General features: G+C 68.9%; 1 protein-coding gene across 1 annotated transcript; it reads right to left on the reverse strand.

The window, feature by feature from the left end:
• Nucleotides 1-308: 308 nt before the first annotated feature.
• VSTM2B (V-set and transmembrane domain containing 2B) lies at nucleotides 309-20827 on the reverse strand. The gene is made up of 5 exons (XM_041745287.1): nucleotides 20740-20827; nucleotides 20368-20552; nucleotides 19430-19459; nucleotides 17792-18266; nucleotides 309-1013 (listed from the first exon to the last, which is right to left on the reverse strand). Exons 1-5 carry the CDS (start codon nucleotides 20819-20821, stop codon nucleotides 925-927), a joined length of 861 nt encoding a protein of 286 aa, XP_041601221.1. The 5' UTR covers nucleotides 20822-20827; the 3' UTR covers nucleotides 309-924.
• Between the last annotated feature and the right edge of the window lie 2651 nt (nucleotides 20828-23478).

A 23478-nucleotide genomic window follows, 5' to 3' on the forward strand; every position in this document is an offset into this window, starting at 1 on the left:
CGCACCCAGGAGCAGTAAATACCCAGATGCACGACTGTGTCCCCCAAGGGGGCAAATGCACGGCACAGTTACCCCGAGCAAAGGGGCAGCGCTCGTGACTTTAGGTGCCACCTCCTCCCAGAGCCCTTCTCTCCTCCCCAACCCGGGCTGGGGGCTCCTCTTGCTCCGCCCGTGGGGCGCCCTGTGCTCGAGGAGGCCGGGGCACGGCTCCCTGCGGCGTGGCACAGCGGGCACGGCGGTGCGCGCCAGGCTCCCGGGCTTGCCATCCACACATGCCCGCAGAAGCGTTACTTCAAAGTCGTTTTTTATTCAACTGTTATCCAGCAGGTATACAATACGGTCTATAAACAAGTGTCTGACCTTGTTTCCAATCTTTATTTAAAAATAAATATTATTGACAGTGGATTTTAATCATGATAAGATGTATCTCTTTTTTTTCTTTTTAAAATCAAAACGTCTCAAAAGAAATAACTTACTTTAATAAAAAAAAAAGGAAAGGCCCCCAAAGGAAAAGAGTAAATAAAAAAAAAATTCCTAAACACAAATAATCTACTAAAAATAGTTTTGCTTTGTCAGAAAGGCCTTTGACCCAACATTTTTTTTTTTTTTTTTTTTTTTTTTACGTAGTATCCTAAAGATAACTGCTCAACAGTTCGTGCAAAATGAAGACCTGGAGGAAAAGTTTAGAAAAGAAAAAATACATTGAAGTAGAGAAATCACTGGTCCCATGCAGGCCGCATGGTCCAAATTCCATCTTATTTGGGAACTAGATGCGTGATTCTAGGTGTTGCACGTGTGTGACCTCCCCCAAAATGTGACTGGGTAACTGTCCTCGTGGACCTTGTCATGCTTCCCCCAGGCTCCCAGCGGCGTCCGAGGCGTCCGAGACGGGGGCCGTCGCGGGCGTGGGCGGGGCCGTGCCCGTCAGTGCCCCAGCAGCAGGCGCAGGAGCTCGTGCAGAGCTAGGAGGAGCAGGGACAGGAGGGGGTCTGTGGCGGAGCTGGGGCCCGTGCCTGCAGGGGACGAGACAGCGGGCGCCGTTAACACCGGATCCACGAGCCCCGCGGGGCCACGAGCGCGGGGAGAAGCCGCTGGGCGCCCTGGGACGTGCCTGTAGGGGGCCGCGGTCAGAGGCCAGGCGGCCTGGCTCGCGCGGGATCGCAGTCCTGGAGCCCAAGTCACTTGAGCTAAATGGCAAGACGACGCGCTTCCTCCCCCAACGCTCCCCTCGGCGTGTGCTGGAACGCAGCCGGGCACTGGCGGCCCAGATCCCCCCACTCCGGGGAGCCTCCGTCCTTGCACACGACTGAGCCCTCCAACCCCGGCCGCGACCTCACGAGTGCCGTCTTGGGCATCCTGTGTTCCGGAGCCTTCCCCGTGGGCTGTCGGCGGGGCCTCGGGGTCAAGGTGGGGCGCTTGGAGATCTCTGGCTCGGGGAGGCGAGGGGTCAGGTCCTGGAGGATGGAGGGTCACCCCCAGCGGTGCCCTCCCCGGGCGGCCGGTCAGCAGGCCTGCGCTGTAACCTGCGGAAGCCCCAGGCCTCGCCCGGGAAGCGGGTGCTCCGGGGTCCCGAGAGGAGCCGGTGGGGGACGCAGCGCCCCAGCCCCGAAGGGAGGTGACCGCAGTGCGCTCGGGGCCGGGCTGCATGCGCGAACGCGGCCTCTGGCCTGCCCTGCCCACCCGCACCACGCGGAGGCCTCTCCCCTCCCTTGGCTCGGACAGCTGGGCCGCGGCTCCCGGCCCGGGGGAGACACGCAGGACGCCGTCCCCCGAGCCTCGCAGATGGGACTCCCGCTGTGGCCGCCCCTATGCAGCCGCCCCAACAGGCTGGGCCCGAGCCCACGACCTCCCCGTGGCTCCCAGTCATGTGTGCAAGGGGTTTCCCCCAACCCCAAGTCCCTCAGGCTCCGGCAGCAGAGTGTCCTGGGCCCCAGGGTCCCTCCGTGCAAGGGACGCGGATAAGGATCCAGGGGCCGCTCCTGCCGCAGACTCCGGATTCCACCTGCGGGTTCCGGGAAGCGCGGGCTGCGCTCAGGTGTCTGAGTGGGAAGGGGGTGGGCGGCGGCGCTGCGGTCTGCCCCCCCCCGCCCCCTGAACCCCGAACCCCAACGCCGCGCTCCCAAGCTGAGAGACACAGGGAAGCACCAGGAGGCGTGCGCCTCCCTCTCAGCCACTGATCCCGCGCCCACAGCCCTCCTGCACCCCCTGCGGCCCGGATGTGCCTCTTGCATCCCCGAGAAGGACCACGGGGGGACGTCGGTCCAAGGGCCCGGGTCCCCCTTCGCTGCTTTTCCAGTCACGCATCACAAGGGATGGAGGTGGACACCACTGCGTGGCCGGGTGCCTGGACTCGGGCGCAGGGAACGGGGGCGCGGCTGGGTCAGCGCTGCCCCCGGGCCCCAGGGCTCGCGTGGCCGGACGGGCCTCCAGGCCTCCAGGCCTCCTGGCTCAGGTCTGACCCTGACCCTCGTGTGGCACAGGGACAGCGCGGGAGGCGCAGGAGAGCAGGTGCCGAGCAGCGCCGCGGGCCCTGTGATCCAGGCCAGGTGACCGAGCCGGGGACCGCGGGCACGGGACGGGCAGGGGACTCTCAGCTGGCCTCCCCGTACTGCTGCCGGCCTCCCGGCGCCACGCGGGGTTGTAAGATGGAACGAGACTCCGTAGAGACCCTGGGTTAGAGCCAGCCCCCGCCGCGCCGTGCTGGGCCCGGGTGAGCAGCGGGCGCTGGCCGGGCACTCGGCGGCCCCAGGGCCACGCGGGGGGCAGGCGCCTGGCGTCTCTGCCGACGGCATCTCGGGGGCACAGCCAGGGTTGGCTCCCGGTGGCACCTCATCTCCCCCCTGCCCAGCCTCCCAGGGAGGGGCGGAGGGCGGGCACCGGGACGGAGGCGCCCCGGCCAGCGCTGTGACCCTGGGCAGCACCGTGACCTCTGTGGGGCGCCCGCCCTGCCCACTCCCTGCAGGGAGCACACGCCGGGGGGGTCACCAGCTCGGGGGCCCAGCGAGGCCCGACCACAGTGGGAGACGGCCACGATGGCCACCACCTCCTCCCCTCGCCCCTGCGGCCCCTGCGGCCCCGGCACCCACACCTCCTCCGCTCACCCCTGCGGCCCCGGCGCCCACACCTCCTCCCCTCGCCCCTGCGACCCAGGCGCCCACACCTCCTCCCCTCGCCCCTGCGGCCCCGGCGCCCACACCTCCTCCCCTCGCCCCTGCGGCCCCTGCGGCCCCAGCACCCACACCTCCTCCCCTCGCCCCTGCGGCCCCGGCACCCACACCTCCTCCCCTCGCCCCTGCGGCCCCTGCGGCCCCGGCACCCACACCTCCTCCCCTCGCCCCTGCGACCCAGGCGCCCACACCTCCTCCCCTCGCCCCTGCGGCCCCGGCACCCACACCTCCTCCGCTCACCCCTGCGACCCCGGCGCCCACACCTCCTCCCCTCGCCCCTGCGGCCCCGGCACCCACACCTCCTCCCCTCGCCCCTGCGACCCAGGCGCCCACACCTCCTCCCCTCGCCCCTGCGGCCCCGGCGCCCACACCTCCTCCCCTCGCCCCTGCGGCCCCGGCGCCCACACCTCCTCCCCTCGCCCCTGCGGCCCCGGCGCCCACACCTGCTCCCCTCGCCCCTGCGACCCCACACCCACACCCTCTGGCCGTGTCCCACCACACTGACTCCCGCCTTGCTCACGTGACTTGCCGAGGTCAATGAATACCATCAAGGGTCTGGCAGACAAAAGCTGCGAACCTACTGCACACGGAGCTTGCCCTTCCCCTGGGCCTCTTGGGGGCCACCACCCGTGAACAAGCCGGGCCAGCCCGCCGCGGGACAGAAGCCACGAGATGTCCGGCGGAAGCCCCTCCACTCCAGACGGCCGTCGGCGAGAGGGCAGCTGTCCCCAGCGGCACGTGTGAGCCCAGACAACACGGGCGACGGGCTGCCCACCCGACGGGCGGGATCGTGAGCTGAAGGAAAGCTTCCCGTATCACAGCAAAGCCACCGAGTTGGAGTCCCTGCTGCCCAATCACGGAAACGACAGTGCCTCCCACGGAGTCGGTTGCTTGCGGACAGACGTTACTGAAAAGGGTAACACGGTGACTTTTCCGAGAAGTGCTGGAGAGCAGCGTGGGGCACTGTCGTCCTCTCAAGGAGAAAGTTTTCCAAGATAGAAAAGGTGGGGAAAGTAATCTCCCCAACCTTTTTTTTTTTTTTAAAGATTTAATTCATTTATCCGAGAGGGAGGGAGCGCACAAGCAGGTGGAGGGCACAGGGAGAGGGAGAAGCAGACGCCCCGCTGAGCAGGGAGCCCAATGTGGGGCTCGATCCCAGGACCCCGAGGTCGCGACCTGAGCCAAGGGCAGACGCTTCACCGACTGAGCCCCCCAGGCGCCCCTCCCCAACCATGTCTTACAAGACAGACAGACATCGCTGGGCCCTCTGTGGGAGAAGGACCCGGGTGTGGGGACCTCTGGCTAATCTCTCCCTAGATATCCAGACGCACCCCTGGCTTCCAGGCAAACCAGGTCACAGCGGGCAAGACTGACTTCAGGTGGCCCTGCAGGAAGGGGCCTTGACGCTGGAAGGGGCCCAGGGGTCTGGGAGCCCAGGGTCCCCTCCCCCAGGGCCGGCTCCTCGGAGGGACCTGCTGAGCCTGTGGCTGCTGGGCCCCTAGGGGCTGCCATCCTAGGCCCTGTCCGTGCCAAGTAACTGCAGCAGCGGGTCTGCCCCCCTGCTCCGGGGTCACCCGACCCTCCAGGGCAGGGCTGGGGGTGGGGGCGTGGGCTCAGCAGAGGTTGGACCTCCGGGCCTGGGTGCTCACGGTCCCTGTGCCCACGTCCTCCCCTCCCGACAGCGGCAGGAACGGCGCTGGCACGTGCAGCGGCTCATGCGTCGTGATTAAGCTGGCAAGTCGGGCTGCTGAGAAGCAGGCGGGAAAGCCCGAGGCGAGGGAGGCCGTGTGACGGGGTAGAGGCTGATCCAGCCTGTCACGGTCGAGTCTCACCGCTCTGCTAATCACTCGGGAAGAAACGAGAACTGCTCTTGCTCCGCGAATAACAGCTTTGAGCACCGAGACGGTGAGCAAGGGGAGACACCCGCTGGAGCCGCTTGAGCGGCTCCCAGAGGGCACGGTGGGCACCCAGCGCCCGGGGCGCGGCTGGAAGGCCCTCGTTCCCACTGACACTCCACGCACAACGCCGGAGGCCGCGTGTCCGAAACAACCTGGAATCTCTGGGGCCGTCGGAGGCCTCACGATCGAAGCGGAGGAGGAGGTTTGGCTTGGGTCACCCTCTGGGACGGTGGCCGCGTCCACGCTGTCTGGAGGCTGCGCCCCTGAGTCAGGTTCCTGGTGGGCGCGTGTCTGTGGGGGATCCAGCAGGTCACCCCCGGTGAGTCCCCGACTCCCACGGGCGCAGCAGCACCGGAGGCCACCCCCCCACTGCAGGCGCCAGGAGCAGCAGCTGTGCCGGGGGCACAGACGGCTCCGCGGCCTGGTGGGGTCCGTAGCACCCGCTGTGCTGGCCGCGGGCAGAGGGAGCTGTGGGCCCCCGGTGGCCTGGCTGCTGCAGCGGCGGAGCTGCCCTGGGTCAGGCTTGGTCAACGATGCCCCCGCGGCCCGTGCTGCCCGGACACTTCTTGTCTTCTGCTATAGATTAAAACCTAAAATTTAATTCAGGTTTGCAAAGAGCAAATAAAATTCAGCTACGTGTGGAGCCTGACTCCTTATGCAACAGGGAACAGGCAGGTCTGGCTCTCGGGGCCTGGGCCAAGGGGGGGTCACTCTGAGGGCTGACGGCGCAGGCCCGGCCCCCGAGTCCTACTAGAATATTCACCGCTGAGCACAGGTGCCAGAGAGCGAGCCCAGTCTCTGTGGGCAGAGACGATCCGCCGCTAGGCCTGGTGTCCCGACGTCAGGGCTGCGATACGGGTCCTGAGGACAGTCCCCCCCCTCTGTCACCCAGAGCACAGCCGCATGAGTCTGTCCTGCCTTTTGTGCCGTCGTGACCCACTGCTGACACACGGGCTTCTGGGCTAGAAAAGGTGGGAACCAAGCTGGTGCTGGGACGAGGCCTTCAGGGCTGACGTGCAGAGCTGGGTCTCTCCCCTTCGGCTCTGCCTCCCCGGCCAGGGGCCTGGCCCCCAAGAGGCAGCAGCCTGCGTGTGGCAGGTCGTGGCAGGTCGTGGCGGGCTGGCCTCCGACCTCCCCTTAGCCAGGGGACAGACGCCGTGTGGTGGGGCAGCCGGGCTGGCCTGGCCCCCACTCGTGTCCCCACCTGAGGCCTGGGCCCCAGCACACCTTGGGCCCGTGGCACCCCAGCTGATGGCGAGCGGCCAGGGTGTGAGCAGCTGCCGTCGGGCAGGGATGGCACATGGGGTCACCCCGGCCACGACGGAGACGCCGATGATCCGGGGGTGCCGGCCCAGAGCGAGCGCAGGGTGGGGGTGCTCCCGGGGGCTGGGCTCGCCCTCTACCGTGCCCCCTTCCCCAGCCCTGCCCCTGATGGTGGGGGGGTCCCACAGAGCCCGGCCATGGGCAGGACGAGGGGCTCGGGTCTCAGAGGGGTCTGGCTGGGTGCACACGGATTTTACGATCATAAACTATCCTCTAACACGGAACACTCGGGAGGCGCTTCCGTGAAAGCCCGGACTCGGGCGAGCACAGCCAGCCAGGCCCGGTCCCAGCCTCCTGGGCGTGCTCCCCGCAAGCCACAGCCCCGTGGCCGCTGCTCCTGCCGCCTGCTGATCCCTCCTGGCCCCCAAGGGACCCCAGTTACGTGGCCCCCCTCCAGCAGGTGGGGCGCCCTTGGCTCAGCCGGCCTCGCTCGCCTCCGGCACCCAAGTCGGCAGCTGGGCGGCAGCCTCCAGGAGGCCGGGCCTTGACCCTGCCTGGGACCCTGCCGCGCACTCCCGGGGCGCCCAGGGCCACCCTCTGCCCCCGCCCCCCGGGATGCTGCACGGGCCTCCCCCGAGGGGGCAGGTGCCGCCGTGCAAGGAGGCTGCTGCCCTCGTTTAGTTTTAACTAAAGCCTCCCCCCGGGTACTTACTCCCCGGGAGTCCACGCGGAGTCACCGGGCACCAACAGAACCGGACAGAATTAATTTCTGCCATAAAATTAACGGGGGCTGGTAACCAGGGCAAAAGCTAGGTGCCACCCGAGCCTTGGGCTTTAAAGGAAGGCGAGACCTTCGGGAGGAAGGCTGGGCGCGGAGGCTGAGGCGCAGGAGGGCACACTGGGTGCCCGGGGCCTGCCGACTGCCCTGCCGCCTGCCGCCCGGGCCCGGTCCGAACACAGGCTGCCCGGGGGCGGCCTCGGTCCCGGCAGCGGAGGACCCAGCCCCCGAGCTGCTGGAGGCGGGCGCGGTCGGCCGGCGAGGCAGGAGGGCAGGTGGAGGCGCAGCCGTGGCCCATTCAGCACGCCCTTCGCCACGGTGCCGGGGGCTGTTGTGTGTAGTCTGGGGACACGGGGATCGGAGACGTGTCGCGCGTCCTCGAGGCCGAGGGCTGCCGGGGGCGACAGGGCACCACTTCGGCTCGAATGTCAGGGAAACGACGACGACGTTAAGCCCGTGTATGTCCCAAAGACCACGCGGGACGTACTAACGCTGAGACGCCTTCACTCGTTTGCCTGAAACTCCGTGAACCGGGCGTCCCACGCCTCCTGTGCTACACGCCGCCCTTCCGGGGCCCCGAGGGTGCACAGCAGAGCGCGCCCCCGTCCCCCGGGCCCCTGCGCGACCTCGCAGGCCACTCCCCAGCCCCCAGCCCCCAGGGCTCCGTCCGCTCTAACCTGCGGGGCCCCTCCCAGACCTCCTGGCACCTGCAGGTGCCTCCCGGCCTCGCCAGCCGAGCCCGCCGTCCCCCTCCGCGCGCTCAGGGCCCCCGGCTCCGCCTGGACGCTGCCCGCACCCTCCGTTCCGGTTCTCCCCAGCTGCACTCGGGTGGCCGCGGGGGTGACCCTTCGACTCCGGCCTCCCGGCTCCCCCCGCCCGCACCCCCTGCAATGCTCACAGAGCACTGGCGGGGCGAACGGACGGAAGAGCCTCTCAGCCCGCGCCTCCGGGGTGCACCAGACCCCCAGCGGACGCTTCACGTTTGCAATCTCATTTTTCATCCTCAAGCACAAGCCGGCGCCCGAGGCCCCTCGCCGTCACCCATCTGAGCTTTCAGCCGCCCGACACCGAGCGCGGCCCTTCGCCCACCTGCTCCTCCGGCTGCCGTCACCGTTCCACGTTCACCTCCTCTCCGTTCTGCTGCCCGCCGTAAAGACGTGTTTGCTTCCACTACGGTCACGCGCAGCGGCGTGGGCCGCCTGAGATGCCTCCCTCGCGAGGCGGCGTCAGGTTCATACGAGAAACAGACACTTGCATCCTTCACGTAACTGGTACGTCTTCGGGTGACGTCATGGAGGTATTTGGGCGATACCAGTAGCTTTTAGATCTTCTAAAGCAGTGGAACCCGCTTCTAAAGCCGATGGGGCAACGGACGACCTCTCCGGGCCTCAAATGAGTGGACCCGGCCCTCCCTTGGGGGGCCCCCTGGTCCCATTGAGTCCCACGTGTCCCCTCCGCAGCCCTCCTGCCCTTGATCCGGAGCCCGCCCAGGTCCCGCTGGGCACCCAACGCCGGCTGCGCGGAGGCTGCACGGGGGCTTCTGGGCCTCGGCCTCCCCGCCACGCCCGGAGGAGCGCACCTGGCCGTGGGGAGGACGAGGGCGGCAGCTCCCGCCAGGACACGGCCGCTCGCCCGGGCCTGGATCCTTCTTTCCTGCTTCGCGCTGAAGCCTTTTCCTTAGAAACACAATTTAGCTGAAAAGCTTCACACGCGTCAGCTGCCCAGGGATGGGGCTCTGAAGAGTCTGCGGCGTGAGCTCCTTAAAGCCAGCGCAGGGGCGCGGCCCACGACGTGTCACCCGCTGGAATACGGCGCCGTGGCCGAGGACGCCGAGGGAATCACCGCCCCGCCTGCCTGCTGCTACGCGGTCTCCGACCTGAATACGGCCGTGACCTGCCCACGTGCAGATGGGGATCCCGAGACGCTCGGACACCGTGTCCCCGTTACCTTCTACCTGGACGGAGCCACCGAGCCTGGGTCGGGCCGCATTCGCCGGCGCCCGCGTCCAGCAGCCAGAGGACCCCCCGCGGGCCTCCACCTGCACGTGGCGGCCGAGCCCCAGAGACGCCGAGCGTCGGGGCAGCGGGAGCGGCGGGGCCACTGCTCACCCACTCTCACTGGGGCCTGGGCCTGAGCAGAAGCAAGGGCGGGTGGGCACGGGGGGCCACCCAGGGCCTCTGGCTGGGGAGGGACGATGGGCCTGCGGGGTCGGGGGGACAGCTGCGGGGGGGGCCCTGGGCACGGGGGCAGGTCAGCCTCCTCACCCTCAACCCACTGGAGCCCACGAGCACCCGCCTCCCCCTCCTGCCCCACCCACCCATCCACTCATCCTTCCTTCTCTCCCCCGCCACCCGCCCATTCACCTCCGTCCTTACATCCACCCTCACCTCTGCTCATCCTTCCACCCCTGCACCGCCCTCACCTCCGCTCATCCTCCCTTCGCCCATCTGCTCCCCGTGCTCCCATGCTATTGCCCTTGGGACAAAGCCCAAGCTCCCGACTCTCTCATAGGCCTTATGGAGCCGGAGCTCTGAGCTACCCTTTACCTCAATTTCCCTCTGTGCCCTTTCTTGCCTGCTGCCCCAACCGTAGTAACGTTTGGTCATGCCTTTGCTCTCCTCTGTTCTCTCCTGCCACAGGATCTTTGCACGTGCCGTCCCTCCTTCCTGGAAGGCCTTCCCGCTCTCTTTACCGTCTTTGCTCTTAGCCATCTTTCGGGTTGTGGCTCAGGTGTCATTCCCTCAGGGACCTTTTCCTGACCGGGTCAAGCCCCCCTATTCCTAGCTCCCGTAGCCCATGAGTCTCTCACGTAGGGAAGTAATCTCCACTGCGCCCTGAACTCACTTTCAGAGAACTTCTTGCTCATCTGACTGCCATGGTGAGACTGTGAGCTCCTCCCCGAGACGGGGCTGGGCCTACCCGATGCTCCGGGCAGCCCCGGGCTCCTTGGCTCTGGCCACAGCAGACCTAGCTGGCCCACACCCCCCGCTCAGAGTGAGCCACGACATGATGTCAGCTCTCCCTCCTTTGCATTTGTTAAAGATGCTTTATCTGTGCCAAGTGGCATTGGTGTGAGAATCAACTGCAATAGACGTTGCTATAAGGGGACGCACGCCGCAGCTGGGGTTTCCTGGCTCAAGGAAAACTGACTCCCTCCTGAGAGGAGCTGAGGGGCAGGGGCCAGGGATCGGCCCAGCGCGGGGCTCCCTGTCTTTGGCGACTGCTACTAAGAGTGGGTGGGCCTCTTCGGGGTGGGCCTGCCTGGGCTCCCGTGCTGGGTGGGGGCGGCTCCCATGGGGCAGGGAGGGTGTGGCTGGGCACGAGGGGGCACCTCCCCGCGGCGGCCACTGACCGGAGCACCACGCAGCACCCTGGTCAGGAGGCATCTAGGGGGAGGGCGTCTGGGAGGAGCTTGAGCATGAAAGGCAGCCGCGGGCATTCGCGTGGAAGAGCCAGGGGAGGCCAGGCCCGGGGCGGTTCTACCTCGAGGGGGACCCGGGGCACCTCCTGGGCCGCGTCCTGCTCCGGAGCGGGTGCTTCCTTCTGCTCCCTTCTCCCGTGGAGGGGCCCCTGCCTAGTGCTACGCCCCCCAGGCTGTCCTCAGCCCTTGGCTTTGCAGCCACAAACAGGCGCCTCCTCCCATCGCCCTGGCCTCCCTGCCCACGTGGCCTGCACCACAGCGAGGGACGCAGGCGTATTGCGGGTGCACAGCGCGGCCTGTAGCAGGTGCACGGACGTGGTGGGCCTGAGAAACCAGGAGGAGTTGTCCTTGCTCACCAAGGAGCCCCTAACTCGCTGAAAACAGCCGCAGCCAGGCCAGGACGAGGACGATGCGTCCCCCCATTTCCTACCCCCCCACCCCCCGAGAAAGGGCGCGGGGAGAAAAAGGACAAAACTAGAGGCCGCCGAGCCGTTCGCAATCTGAAGGCGCTTTCTGTTCTGCAGCTCGGGGCTCCCTTCTATCACGCTCCGTGGTGCTCCCGGCATGGGCAGCGGCAGAAATGCCCTGGAGCGAGGCCTCAGGTCACAGGCCACGGAACGACCCCGGACAGTCAACGGCATTCGCCCAAGATGGGGACGAGAGGCAACATCTAAGCAGCACTGTGTGGGTGCCAGGCCCCGAGCTCCGCTCTGCCCGTGGATCCTCCATGGGACGGGCACCACCCGCATGACGGCGCACGCGGACGTCGGGGTGCAGGGCTTAGGATTCGAGTCCAAGCAGCTGGACTCCCGTGGAAGACGGGAAGCACGGTAGTCGCGAGGGTTAGGAGGGCACGTACCGCGCCATCGCGGAGGCCGGGGCCGAGCGGGGCCCAGACCGGGCAGGCTGAACAGTGAGGAGCACTGGAAGTGCCAGGACGGAGGCGGCGAGGAAGACGTCCTCCCGACTTGCCCTCGGCCTCTTTGGGGTTAGCGCTTTGTCTGTCCCACCGCAGGGGGCAGCTCCCGGGGGAACGGGCCAGCCCACGTCCCCCGGGCTCGTCCTTGGCGCACGCTGGGCGTCCAGCTGGGAGCACCCAGGCAGCGCCCTGTGCGTACTCGGCCTCCACGGACCTCGGGCGTCTCTCCCCAGGTGGCAGCCCTCCCGGCAGGGCGGTCCCTCCTGAGCTGGACAGAGCAGAGCCTGCAGGGGTGGCCCGTGCGCGGATGGCAGGGGGGCACAGGCTTCCGGAATCTCTACCTGGGCCCTGCGTCGTGCAGACCGGGGCCCCCCGAAGCCAGTCACAGCAGCTTTGATACTTCGGTCCAGGGAGTGATGAGGCACAACACGGCGGCCGGGAACTGCCTGTGGGTCCCGTCGCGGGGCGCACCATGCAGGTATCTGAACGAGGGGCTGGGCAGTAGCAGCCACACTGCGGCCCGAGGAGCCCGAGCTGGTCCGGTGCCTTCCAACGCCCCCTGGGAGGGATGTTTGTCAGCCTTGGAGGAGCAGGAAGGGACCAGCGGGTACAGGGGCCGGGCCGTGGCCAGCCGGCACCCTCCCCCGCCCTTCCGTCAGACAGAGGGCAGCTTCCCAGGCCCGGGGGCGAGCTCCCGGGAGGAGCCTGTGACCGTCAGCGAAGCCCGAGCGGACAAGGACAGCAGCGTGTTGCTCCCCCTCCGGTGCCGCACAGACGTGTCGGGCCGGGCGGCGTCTCCGGGAAGCTCAGGGGCTCAGGCCGCAGCGGGCCTGGCCCGGTCCACGCGGGCACGGCCCATCAGCGTCGTGTTACAGAAGCACTTGACCTCATTTATCCCCACAGATGCTCCGGCGGGGTGGGGAACCTTCACATCTGGAGCTTTAGAAGCCTGCGCCCGGCGTCTTTAATGAGAAGCTCGTCGGTGGGCTCGGCTCCCGGTGACGTTCGGAAAGGCTGGCTCTCCTCTCCCGGCCGGGGACGGGGTCGGGGACGGGGCCGGCTGGGTGATGGACAGAGGCTGGGCAGCCAGGCGGGCGACGTGTGTGGCACAGAAGCCGTGCTCAGTAAACTGTCGTCTTTGCAGCCCGCAGGGGGCCTGATTTGTCCCTAACTTTGTCCCTTGTGGGGGGAGAGTGGCCACAGGGCCCGCCGGCTAACCACCCAGTGGAGGCGAAGGCCAGTCCCTGTGTGTGACTTCCCCGAGGGCACAGGATGGGCCGGGGCTCCCAGCAGCTGGCCCAGGACCGACCAGAGCAGGAGGACAAAGCCCCGGTGCCTCTTCCCATCCTTAGCAGCTGCACACTGCCTCCAGGAGGCCTCCTTGGATTGCTTCCGCTGGATTAGGGCTACCCCTCTGGGGACTCCCGCCGACGCAGCCCGTGGTGGAGATGCTGCAGAGCGGGGTCCGCGGGTCCCGCTCACGGCCACCACGCCCTGGCCGACGAGGGACGGTGGGCCCCGCGGCCAGTACTCACGCGCGGTGGTGGCCGCCGGAGAGGATGCGGGCATCCCCCGCCAGCGCTGAGGCTCAGCCGTTTTCCCTGTGAAATCCCTCAACTTTCTCTTTCGGGGATGCTCAGGGGGCCTCGCCCTCTCCTCCCCAGGACACATGTTGCCAGATTTATCTTCTCTTGCATTATAATCCCTGCACGGGGCTGCTTATGGGAGGCAATGGTTGGGGTCCTCGCGGGTCCGGGGCGGAGGGAACGCCAGGGGACGGTCGCCTGGCCCCGCTGGCCCCGCTGGACGCGTTCCCAGCCCCGCGGAGCTTCTCTCAGGCCACACGGGCACCATTTCCACCAGCTTCGTCGTCCACGGGGCCCCGGGTGGGGAGTGAGCGCCTGCACCTTGTCCACTGCCCCCTCCGGCCATGGTTTGCAGTCGCCGTGGCGACACCCAAGGATGCTCCCCTCCGAGGCTCCCTGAGGCCGGCCCACCCAGGCCTTGGCTGTCATCCTCTCATTAGTCCCTGAGATACGGGGCCAGGGCTCCGCGGGCGCCAGGCAGTGCTTGGCCACGTCGGGTGGCTCTCGGCAGGGCCCAGGGCGCCTCCCCCGGAGCTGGAGCCTTGAGGCTAATTAGCCACAGAGCTGAGCCCCATCCGTCCCGTCCCTGTCCCCGCAGAGGGGGCCTCCTGCCAACCCGCAAGCCATTCAGGTGCAAACTGTTCTTGTGAGGCCGCACTTGGCTCCACCGCGGCGCCCGCCGGCGCCCTTCCCGATGAGAAGGCTTTGAGTGCAAGATGCCCTGTTTTGTTTTGTTTTTTTTTTCTTCTCTCTCTCTTTTTTTTCCTCTAGAAACGGCAATCAGCAACAGAGTGTTCATAAAAAAATAGGTCAGCGTTCAGATTAATTAGGAGCCAGATGTACGAGGACGTGGCTACGAAGGGGCCTGGTCTCCTGCACCAGCTCTGCTGTGCTAATCCAGCCCGTGTTATTTTTAAGCACAAATAATCAAAACGTCTCTTGACAAATGAGACGTGAAACGAATGAGTCTGTGCACACGAACTTTTAGCGCAAATACGTACGTGGCCGTGCTGGGCGCGTAAGGGGCGCAAGAAGGGTTTTCGGGGCTGGCCGGGCAGGAGCTGAAGGACAGGGATCCAAGTCGGTGGCCCCCTGGCCCCGGGCCCGGGCATCACCGAGGTCGCTTGCCTGACCAGCGGGCGGTGGGGGGGGGGCACAGCGTGGTCTGGGACGCCTCCGGCTCTCTTCCGGGCGCAGACACGGTGCTGGGGGCCGGGACTGTCATTCTGAAGCGGCCACAGCGTCCACTTGCCCCAGGCCTGGAGCGGAGTGTCCCGGGGCCGGGCGGGCCGGGGTCCGTGCTCCCCCTGAGCGCTGGCTTAGCACTTGGTGCCCCCCAGCCCCGCCGTCCAGCCGGTGCCCTTGCCCGAGGCACTCGGGGGGGTCTGGCCAGTGAGGGGCGCTGACGGGAGCTGGGGGCAGCAGGAGAGTGAGGCCCGGGCACCCGGTGGCAGGGGGGCGCTCAAGGCTCCCACGGCCACCCCGCTGGAGACTGGCTCCCACCCCTGGCTGGTGCCCTAGCCCTGCCCACACCCGGGGCCCTGCCTGGAAGCGCCACCTGCCTTGCCAGCACCCTGCCTGGTGAGCGCTGACGACGCTCGTGCCGACCAGCAGCGGTGACAGTCCTTGGTGCTCCCTTGCCCTAGAGGCTGCAGGGACCCTGAGGCCACTGTGTCACGCTCCCCGGCGGCTCTGGGCCCCAGGGAGGCTCAGGACTTCATGCTGCTCCCGGCATGGCCCTACGGGGCAGGGGGATCGGTGCCGGCGCTCGAAGCACCACCTCAGGCTTTGTCCCACCCGCAGCCCCAAACCCGGGTGGCCCTGGGCGGCGGGCAGCATGGGGCTTGTAGGACGGCAGGGGTCCCTCCTTGGGATCAAGGCACCGAGGGCGTGTGTGTGGATGAGGGGTCTGCTCACGCGCGGCTCCACGCCCAGAGCGGGACGCTAAGGGCCTGCAGCACCACGACTCCCGACACCTTCCCGTGGAGATGGAGGCGGCAGGCGTCCTGCCCACCTTCCGGCCCTTCGAACGACGGGACCTACAAGGACACTCGGGGTTCTTTCTGAGACGTGTCTACATGGCTCCTGCCCTGTTCCGGAGCTGGCAACGGTTTCGGGGTGACAGAGGCCTCAGGGGCCAGGCACCGGGTGGGAGCCAGTTGCTGTGCTCCGAGCCAGCCCTTGGGGGGGGTGGAGGAGCCCCAGCCTGGCTGCTGCCCCGATCTGCAGGGACATTGAAGAGCTGCCCCGCGGCTGGCCAGGGCCCAAGGCCCACGTGTGGGAGGTCCTGGGTGCTGTGCCACCAGAGCCCAACAGCCGCGAGGACCTCCAGATCTTCCAAAAAGGGCACTGTCTGTGCCCCCGTCCACGGACGGGCCCCAGGTGGGGCTGAGTCACCCCGGCGCCCCGCTGCAGCCAGCCCAGAGTCGGGCGGTCGGCGCCGTCCAGGCACAGGGGTCAGATGAGCCTTGGTGGGCTCAGGGCGCCAGGGTCCCGGCCAGGGGGAGAGGGACAGTCAAGCAGAGTGAGCTTGCGGCCTCCGTCTCATCAACATCTTCCGCGAACGCTCCCGAGTTCACCCTCAAACATCTTTTTCACGGGACCCTTGGTTGGCCTCCGCTGGAAGGGCACCGCGGGCTCCCTCGGCCGACCACTCGCTGCCCCCCCCCGCCCCCAGCCAGAGCGGGGCGCGGCGGCCGCCTGGACGATAGCGAACACGTCACGGACACCCCCACTCCGAGCGCCCCCGAGGCCCGGGATTCCCACCCCACCCCCCAGGTTCCTGTCCACCTTCCAGATGAGGACACCCGCGCAGATGCCCCCACCTGCTGGAGGAGCGCTCACCGGCCTCCGGACTGCCCTGGCCGCCGCTCTGCTCACGGGCTCCAGACGGGGTTTCCTCGCTGGGGCCCAGGGCACTGAGCGGTTGGGTTTGTGTCCCGAGCGCCCTCCAGCCAGTGGCTCTACAAGCCAACGAGGAGCCTGACTGTGCTAGGCAGAGGCCGCTCCCTCCCCGCAGACTCCGGCTCCCCTTCCACCGAGAAGAGACAAGACTCAGGGTTGGGGTCGCCCCGTTTCCCCCTCCTGCCTTGCTTCTTTGTTGCTCCACGTGACCCAGCTCTGGCCAAAAAGCGAGCACAAGTAACATTTACCCCGTGTGGGCCTGGCTCTTGCTGGACAGCCTGCCTTGCCGTCCTCTACAAGGGCTTTCCCCTGAGACGACAACCCCCGCCCGAGTGATTCCAGAGGCCGATCTCTCAGGTTTCCAAGAACGACGCGTCTCAATTCGTTGCACGCAACGCACGCCCTAGAGCATCAGGGCCCGTTTCCTCGGGAAACTGGATCAAGAAGCGTTGCTTCCGGGGCCACTTGTTGCAGACGGTAGAGTGTGGGTCAGCCTGGCTCCCTGAATGAATTCAGGGAACACAACCCCCCCCCCCCCAGCACAGAAATAACACATTTGCATTGTGCTGAGCCGCTGGCACTTCAGGGTCTATCTGTCACGGCAGCCGGTGCTGTCTTGCACTCACACACTCACACGGGGAGAGAAAAGGCCGAGTCAGGTGCGGGAGGTCAGGGCTGTTTGGGGAGACGCCCTCCCCCGGTCGCAGCTCACCCACCTTCTCCCACAGCCTGGGGGGACGCCTTGCAGGGGGCCAAGAGGGACGAGGCTGCACAGGGAGGCCCCCAGAGGGCCCTGTGATGGAGTGAGAAACTGGACGGACGGGTCGGGTGTCGACTGTTGGGAGGCCTCAGACTCAGCCGGGGAGATAGGCTGGGGTGGCCGTCGCCTCACGCTCAGCAGGAGAGCCCGGGAGCCTGCATCCCGGACGAGCTCTGAACGGCTGGTGGGGGGCCTACGCTTGCAGGAGCATGAGCGTCGGGCGCAGTGCTGCGCCCCATCCCACAGGCACGGTTACCCACGTCGCACAGCCCAGGCGTCTGGTGCTGCAAAGCCAGGAGAGCCGGCCTCTCTGGGACTAAGCATCCAAACCAGCCGGGATGGGGGGCCGGGGGGAGGCTCAGAAAGGGAGTTCCCGGCCTAAAATCAGACACGGAGGGTGATGGCTGGAGGTGGCCTGAGTCTGAGGCCCACCTTCGCGTGGGCAAAGGGAGTGGGGGAGGCCTCGGGAGGAGGTCCCTCCCCGCAGTAGACCTTGGCTCCCTCCACAAAGCCTCCTGCCCGGAGTGAGCGGCCCGGCCTGGCAGTCAGCCTGGTCCCCTCCCTGTGCTCTGACCCCCTCTTGCCTGCCCCCCATGCCTCCAGCCCCTGCAGCTCCCTGGGAGAGCAGGTGCTCGCCTCGGGGTGCCCTCCTGTCCGGGACAAGGCTCCATTCTCTCCCCACCCGCGGAGAGGCCCAGGACCACTGTGGACGCAGCGGGGGGAGCAGAGGCTCCCGGCCAGGCCGGCGCCCACAGCCTTGTCTGAGGTCTCCGCGTTCCTGCCGCCGCCTTCTAACCAGCTCCTCCCGCCCTGGGCGCTAGTCCTCCGCCCTCTGGGCCCTGACGTCTCCGGGAGAAAACGGGCGGGTCCTCCAAGCTCAAGACAGGGCTCCCACACCGCGGGCGCCGCTGCACCCAGGTCGGCACAGGGCGCCCCCGCCGCCTTCATACGCGCTCAACTCCGGAAACAGCAGGAGGCAAGTGGGCTGCGCTGCGGAAGGCCTGGCCCAGGCGCACCCCGGGGTGCCAGCAACCCGCGGTCGAGCCAGGGCACCCCGCCCCCCCGCCAGGGCTCCCCACCCACACCTGCCCTTACCTGAGCCGCGCCGGTGGCACAGAAGGGCCGCCTGACCCCGTGGCGGTGACGCTGAGGATGCCGCGGCCGCGACGGTGGTGGTGGCTGTGTGGGCTGCGGAGGCGGCTGCCGCCTCAGGGACTCCCGGGCTCTGGGCGGCGGGAGGACTCCCCGGGGGCGGGCTTTTGTCGCCGCGGCCGGGGTCGGAGGTGGCGCGGCCCGTGCCGCTGGTGGCTCCCACGGTGTTGGTGTTAGCGGCGCTGGCGGGGCCGTGGCGGCGCGGGCCGCTGCTCTGCATGTGCGACACGGCCTCGGCGGCCTGCATGTTGGGCGGCGTGAAGCGCGAGAGCACGCGCAGCAGCGCCTGGGCCTTGTGCTCCTGCGTGTCGTCGTCGCTGTAGTCGGACACGCGGCATTCGTACACGCCCTCGTCCTGCCGCCGCACGGCCGACAGCCGCAGCCGATGCGAGATGTCGTTGCCCTGGACGCGCACGGTCTGCAAGAGAGCAGGGGCAGGGTCAGAGGCCGGGAGCCCCCACCCCGGCCTTGGGCCCCCGGGGGCAGCGCTCCAACACCTCCCGGACGCACGTGTGCCCCTGGCCACCCGGTTTCCTTTCATTCCGTGCCTCCCCAGGGGCACGGGGCGCCCAGCCCTGACTGGCCCCTGGACGGCCCTACCCGTTTCGTCGTGTCCACGTCCTCTTAAGTGAAGCACCATGCTGCACCCCCCGCCCCCGGCTTCTGCCTTGCAGAGCTGCGGAACCTGGGACCCATCCGTCCTCCCTCCCTTCTGCACCTTGGAGCAGTCCAGGCGGGCCTCCTGCGGCTAAGCACCCACGTGTCCGCACATCTGCACCCTCGCTCCTTTACTCCACGGCCGCCCCACTCCCCAGAGCACGTGTCAATAAATACCTGCCCCCAGCCCTTCGCAGCTAACCCTCTGCCCTCCCGAGGAGGCGGCAGGCGGCGCTGAGGCTGCTGCTGGGTCCCCGGCCCACTGCCTTGCAAGGCGCCTCCGCGGCGGCCTGGAGGACACGCCGGCAAGCACCCACTTCGGAGCCCTGCCCTCCGAACTGAGGCCTGGTGGCCACTTCCACGCTCCAGCTGGGAGAGCCCCGGCGCAAATCCCCGGAGTTCTGAGCCCCGCGACCCCCGCCCACCCCATTCCCCACACCAGCCTACAGAATCCGGCGCCGGCACCCAAAACCCAGGCCGAGGAGAAGGCTGCGGCGGAGGGAGGGCGCCTCTTGGGCACCGGGTGGCTGCATGCCTGGGGGTGGGGGCAGGGGGAGGCCCACGGGTTGGCGGACGGTCACCGCCTGCTGGGGGGCAGCGCGCTCTAGTTGCTAGGAGATGAGCCCGCAGGGGACGGGACGCGACCGCAGGGGCCTGAGCGCTCCCGCCGGACCGAGGAGAGTTTTACAGGTGAGCACCGAACCGCACGGAGGAAGGAGACTCAAGCCCGAGACCCTTGATTTGCACAAAAGCGAACCGATTCCGCTCGCGGCGACAGATGGCGCCCCGACCCGCCAAGCAGCCGGCAATGCGGGGCTGCGAGCGCGGCCCAGGAGCGGGCGCCCGGCCTAGGAGGGAGGAAGGTGTGGGGCGGGAAGCGGCCAGAAGGGGTCTCCCGCGGCCCGCGCTGGGCTCCACACTTACGCTGATTTTAGTTGCATCCTTATTCGTTACCTAAAATGCAAAGAGGGGGAGAGACACATTAGGCTCTCGGCCTTCAGGCTCCGGGAACTCAGACGCGCCTCCGGCAAGGGGCCTCTCCGTGGGTGGGCTGGGGCTCGCCGGGGCGCGGGATGCGGCCGGGCTGAGCGGGGCAGGGAGGATGCGAGGATTTCCTGGAGTTTTACCCGGAAGGAAGGAAGCAGGGCTTGGACTCGCGTGGTGCCTGGCCGAGGAGGGGCCGCCCCGGCACACCTGCCGGCAAGAGAACGGGCTGGATTGCCACCAGGGTGGGAAAAGGCTCATCTCCCTGCCCCGGAGCGTCCTCGTTCCCTGCTGTGCGTCTCTAACCCCCCGTGGAAAGCTGGATGGAGGCCCCGTGTATCTGGACAGGACGCACAGGGAGACGTGAGCAGTAACTCTGGGTGGGACCCCGGGGAGAGGCTGGTACGTGTGTGTGCGTGTCAGAGTGTATGTGGGACGCTGGCTTAGGAGGCGGACAGACAGTGGGGGCCTTCCCTCCCACCCTGTGGGGGCTGGGGGTGCTCCGGCGGCCTCTGGATCCCGGCCCAGGGAGCTTAAGTCCCCGGCCCCGTGCCCTGGGGACGTCCGAGCAGCAGAGGGCAGGGAAGGCCCCGGCCCCACGGAGCGGTCTCCCTTCCCGGCCCAGCTCCCAGCGGACTGGGGCCACGGCGGCGAGCAGGAGCGGGCCAGCTGGAAGAGGGGCTGCTTTTGTGGGGCGAGGCTGCAGCTCCTTAGGGGAAAGGAGAAGGGACGGGACTGCGAGGATTCGTGCTGCCGCTGGAGGTGCGGTGGGGAAGGGGAGGGTGGGAGACGGGCTGCTCCCCGGCACCGCCGTGCCCCGGTCACCCCGGCCGAGTGGCCTGAGCCCGGGAGCGCGGGCGCCGGAGGCTGCGGGTTACCTTGCTCCGGGCACCGGGCACGCTGAGCGCCAGCTCGTGCAGCAGCTCCCGGGGCGGCTCCTTGAGGTACCACCACTGGATCTCCAGCGAGTACGAGGCGGCTCCGCGGGCCCGGAAGGCGCAGGGCATCTCGATGTCGTCTCCCTCCCGGACTGTCACGTCCTGGGGGACTTCGGTGAACGTAGCTGGGGCGCGGGGGAGAGGCGTGACCGGGTGCGGGGCGGGGGCCGCGTGCTCCCCCCCACCCCCAGGGCGGCCCGGGCGCCGGCAAAGTTGGGGGAGGCCGGGGGGCCGCGGGGCGGGGGGGACCCGAGCAGCGACCTCCCCCCATCCCCCCGCGACCTCCGGCGACCCCGGCGGGTCCCCACTCACCGTGGGCGGCGCAGAGCAGCAGCGCGCGCAGCAGCAGCGGCGGCAGGTGTCGGAGGGCGCCGGGCCGGCCGCGCTGCTCCATCCCGCTCCTCGGGCTACGGCGCCTCGGAGCCTGCCATGCCCGCCCCGCCCGCCCGCCCGCCCGGCGCCAAGCAGCCCGCGGCTCCCGCTCGCCCGGAGGACGGGGCGCGGGGCCCGGGGGCGGCGGTGCGGTCGGTCCGGCCGTGCGGGGCGCGGGGCGCGGGGCGCGGGGCGCGGCTCAGGCTGTGCCGGGGGCGCCGCGCGGAGGCCGGGCCGCCCCGGGACCCATGTCCCGCCGGGACCTGCCGCCGCCCCCGCCCCGCCCGCCGGTGCCGCCGCCGCCGCGTCCGCAGGGCCACTGGGGCTCAGCCGGGGCGCGCACACCTGGCGGCGGACCCCGCGCGGGCACAGCGGACCGGAGGGGCGGGCCGGAGCCCGGGGAGGCGGGGCGGGGAGGGGCGGGGCGGGGGGAGGAGGGAGGGGGAGGAGGGAGGGGGGAGGAGGGAGGGGGAGGGGGGAGGAGAGAGGAGGGAGGGGGAAAGGGGGGAGGGAGGGGGGAGGGAGGGGGCGGTCAGTGCCTGCGCGCCAGCCGCCTCCACGCGGCACCACCCCGCCCCGGAGCGCGCCCCCTCCTCCTCCCCTCCCCCCCCCCCCCCCCCCCACCCCGCGGGGGCGCCCGGAGGGACCCGGCTCCTGCTGGAGCGCAGCCCGCCCTCCCCGCCCCTGCGCCCTCCCCGCTCCGCCCCGGAGCGCGCGCCCTCCCTCTCCCCACTCCCTCTCCCCCCTCCCCTCCCCTCCCCTCCCCTCCCCCTCCCCACCCCGCGGGGGTGCCCCCCCCCTGGCCGCGGCCCCCCTGCCCCCGCGGCCCCCTGCCCCGCGCGCCGTCCCCGCAGCCCCCCTCCCCCCTGCTCTGGGCCAGGAGCCGCACCGCGCTTGGTCCGGGGCCGGGGTGGGGGGCGGGGGCGGCGCCGGGGCCGCAGTGCCCGAGCCTAACCCGGGGAGCAGGTGCGGGTGGGGAGCGCAGAGCGGGCCGAGGCCGAGGCCGAGTGACGGCAGGGGCGGGGCGGGGCGGGGGGGCTGCGTCCCCGGGGTCCCGGGCGGGGGCGGGAGGCCGCTGCGCAGCCCCTGCCCCGCCCCTGCCCCGCCCCCGACCGTCCCCGCAGCCTCCCGGAGCCCTGGGCGGGGAGGGGGGCGGGGGGGGGGGCAGCCTGACCCCCACGGACCGGCCGCGCGTGGCTCCAGCGGGCACCGGGCTGCAGGGGCGAGTCCCGCCTCGCCGGGGTCTCCCGTGCCTCCTGCCCCGTGGGAGCCCCCAACTGCGGGTTCGGGTTTCTGGGTCGCTCACCTCCAGGCTGGAACCTCGGGGCCAGTCCTGGGCAGGGGCGAGGGAGGGCGAGGCCGCAGCGGGCGGGCAGGGGCGAGGGAGGGCGAGGCCGCAGCGGGCGGGCAGGGGCGAGGGACGGCGAGGCCGCAGCGGGCGGGCAGGGGCGAGGGAGGGCGAGGCCGCAGCGGGCGGGCAGGGGCGAGGGAGGGCGAGGCCGCAGCGGGCGGGCAGGGGCGAGGGACGGCGAGGCTGCAGCGGGCGGGCAGGGGCGAGGGAGGGCGAGGCCGCAGCGGGCGGCCGAGCTCCTTTCCTTGCTTCACCAGTTTCCCCGCCCGCAGCTGGGAGTCGAGCCCCAGGGCAGGTACCTCCCGGCTGCCGCCCGCTGCCCTCAGTCCCTTCCCAAGTCTTGCCCTTCCCGCGGGATGCCCCTGGACACTGAGCCCTCTGCCCTGCCTGGCCCCGCTCTCAGCACCCCCAGCTGTGACCCAGGAGTCATTGCCACCCCTCGGGCCACTGCTGCTCGGCTCGGGAGCCCTTGTATGCCGAGGTCTGTGGGTGTGTAGGGACTTCCTCTCCTACAGTTCCCCGGCGGGGACTCCAACCCGAGGAGGCAGCTGCCAGCTGCTTGTCCTTCATCCCCCCAGGGCCCGCTTTCCCTTAGAAATCCTACCTGGGGGGGTGGGGATCCCTGGGTGGTACAGCGGTTTGGCACCTGCCTTTGGCCCAGGGCACTATCCTGGAGACCCAGGATCGAATCCCACGTCGGGCTCCCGGTGCATGGAGCCTGCTTCTTCCTCTGCCTGTGTCTCTGCCTCTCTCTCTCTCTCTCTCTGTGACTATCATAAATAAATAAAAAAAATTTAAAAAAATATTTAAAAAAAAGAAATCCTACCTCGGGTTGCCAAAAGGAAGACCCCGCAGGCCCCACTGCTGTCCTCGGCTTCTGAAGGGAGGGGGCAGGCTTGCACTGTGCTGCAGAGGCTCAGGCCCTTGATGGCATTCTAGGAAAGTGGATTGGGGGCACCGACAGCAGACGGCAGGCGGGGCTCTGGTGGCGAGGGCTACCCCTGGGGGACAGCAGGTGCCCAAGTGGCAGCCGTGTGCTGCTCTGAGGCCAGACCCAAGCAGAGACGAATGGCCAGCCGTCGGGGATACGCAGCCGGAGGGCTACACCGCGGCTCCCCCAGAGACCTGAGTGTTCCGACCCTGCAGCACCGGGGGGGGGGGGGGCAGGTGTATTGGTGTTACCATCAAGGAGGGTCACGGCCATCCTTTCACCTGCTCTTCGGGTACCAGGCGCCGGGTGCACCCTTCCCTGGCGTTAGTCCCCACCGGGACAATCAAGCCACCCTTTCCGCTCCTCTGCAGCGGCTGACAAGGCCCAGCCGCAGCCC

The sequence above is a fragment of the Vulpes lagopus genome, chromosome 2 (assembly GCF_018345385.1).
Source record: "Vulpes lagopus strain Blue_001 chromosome 2, ASM1834538v1, whole genome shotgun sequence".
Classification (NCBI taxonomy): domain Eukaryota; kingdom Metazoa; phylum Chordata; class Mammalia; order Carnivora; family Canidae; genus Vulpes; species Vulpes lagopus.